The sequence below is a fragment of the Euphorbia lathyris genome, chromosome 4, assembly GCF_963576675.1.
Source record: "Euphorbia lathyris chromosome 4, ddEupLath1.1, whole genome shotgun sequence".
NCBI classification, from domain to species: Eukaryota; Viridiplantae; Streptophyta; class Magnoliopsida; order Malpighiales; family Euphorbiaceae; genus Euphorbia; species Euphorbia lathyris.
In genome coordinates this window covers 57,123,791-57,125,926 of record NC_088913.1, presented here as the reverse complement: position 1 = coordinate 57,125,926, position 2,136 = coordinate 57,123,791, and the positions used below count along the sequence as shown (strand labels likewise).

Sequence of the window (2,136 nt, the reverse complement as noted above, 5' to 3'; positions counted from 1 at the left end):
GATGATTTTCTCTTTGCAGACTTCGCATAATCTTTTTCTGCGAAGCTAAATCGACATTTTCAGCTGATTTTTTCTTCGCATACTTCGCAAAACTCATTTCGCGAAGCCATTTTCTGGAAAAATATGAAGATTAAACAGTATATACTTACATTATTTCCGCCTTTACCATTGAAATCGACGATAACCATATGATAAATACAGAAAAAACGCAGAACAACGTTGAATAACCATGCTTTCGATTAACACAAGAAGAAAGAAACCAAGAGACGAAAAGAAACAGGAAGATAAAGAATCAAGAGATAAATAGAAGAAAAAGAGACAGACATGGTGATGAAGAAATTGGTGCAGATTTCGCAATATAAAGGAAGAGATGAAGATAAAAGGTCTGGAAAGGGGAAGGGAAACCGTAGATAGGAAGAGGAAGGGGAAGTGGAAGATGAAAAGTCTGACATATTTTGAGAAAGTCACAATAATATAGTCTAGATATGTAGTAGGTTGGATAAGTAGTCTAAATATGTAAATGAGTCTCCCATTTAATCTAATTTTATAATTTTCCTCCATAAATTTTCTAGGGACTAGAGTTTAAAGTACTAAAGTATATGTATATATATAGGAAAAAAAGACAAGTATTTTTATAACCGGCACGGGGTTGTTGGTAATCATGAAGGTATACTTGTCTCCATTACGGACAATTTTTTAAATTCAATTTTCGTTCTAAATTCTTTATACAGAGTTAATCTATTAGTGTCAGGTACCTCGAAATTCATATCGTTGACATTCCTAGAGGAGATTAATAATTTCGAAGATTGTTGTATTAAAGGGGAGAAATGAAGGAGTTTGTTAACCAACATTGAAATTTCACTTTACTTTTAACATGTAGAAGGGAATATGAATTAAGGATAGTAGCAGCAGCAGCCAATTGGGGTCATAATTTCACATCTTCCCAAAGATTTGCATTTTGCAATTTAACTTTATTTATTTTGGACTTTAAGGATACAACTTTCTGTTTCACTTTCCTATAAGAAGTTAGAAATCCCACACCACACCATACCATAAATCTCAAAGAAAGAAGAAAAAGAATGGAAGACTATTCTAGTCCTCTAGATGAGGTAAACATATAAATTTTTGTAGAAGTAAAAGGTATTTTTTATTTCATTTCATATTTTGAATGAATTGGTATTTGGTAGGGAATTGAAGAACTGAAGCATTGTGTGTTGTACATAAGTGAATTAGAAGCCACAATTGTTGCAGCTAATGATGAAATCAGAAGAAGAGAAATTGAGATACTTAATCTCAAACATATTTTAACAAAAACCATGAAAGAAAGAAATGAAGCTGAACAAGAATCCAAGAAACTGTCTCTTGAAAAACTTATCATCCAACAGCAAACTGCAGATGAATCAGAAAATGGAAGGAGGGCATTGCCAGAAAAAGGGAAGCTTTTAGAGGCAGTGAAAGAAGCAGGTCCACTTTTACACACACTTTTACTAGCTGGACCTCTTCCACAATGGCAACATCCTCCTCCTCCTCCATCTTTCACCACCAAAATTGTGGTGGATGGCTACAACTTTTCATGTTTTGATAATCTTAGTTAGACTTTAATTTTAGATTCTAACTTATTCATTATGTGAAATGTATACATGGGTGAAGAAGAAAGTTTCAATTTGTGTTAATGTCAAGAGTTAGATTGTTAATTTTGTTGTTTGTTCTGGTTATGTTAAAGTACTCAAGTGCAGCCTACGAGTGTGGGCTCAACGGTAAGAAAACGACTTCTACTAGGCTATATATAATCTAACTGATCTGATCCGAGTCGAATTGAGTTTTAGCTTTGGCTCGGCAAAAGATAGACAATCTTGAGTTCGACTTCGGTTCGAGCTCAACATCTTGTTTGAGCTTGGCTTATTACGAAAATTATTTGATCCTGAGTTGTTCGTGAACAACTCGTTTATTTGTTCATGAGTTTTGCTCGCAAATAGTTCATTAATTCTTTTTATGAACTTTGCTCGCGAACGATTCATTAATTATGTTCATAAGCTATATAGTTTTGAAACCTGCAAAACTAAAGTTAATATAAAATACTACGTAGTTTCACATTTTGCTTTTATAGAAATATTATTATTAAAAAAAAAAAATCAA

The 2,136-nt window shown here is 33.0% G+C and overlaps 1 protein-coding gene across 1 annotated transcript; it reads left to right on the top strand.

Moving 5' to 3' along the window:
* Positions 1-924: 924 nt before the first annotated feature.
* On the top strand, positions 925-1,650 carry LOC136227939 (uncharacterized). The gene is made up of 2 exons (XM_066016739.1): positions 925-1,109; positions 1,188-1,650. Exons 1-2 carry the CDS (start codon positions 1,080-1,082, stop codon positions 1,593-1,595), a joined length of 438 nt encoding a protein of 145 aa, XP_065872811.1. The 5' UTR covers positions 925-1,079; the 3' UTR covers positions 1,596-1,650.
* The last annotated feature ends 486 nt before the right edge of the window (positions 1,651-2,136 follow it).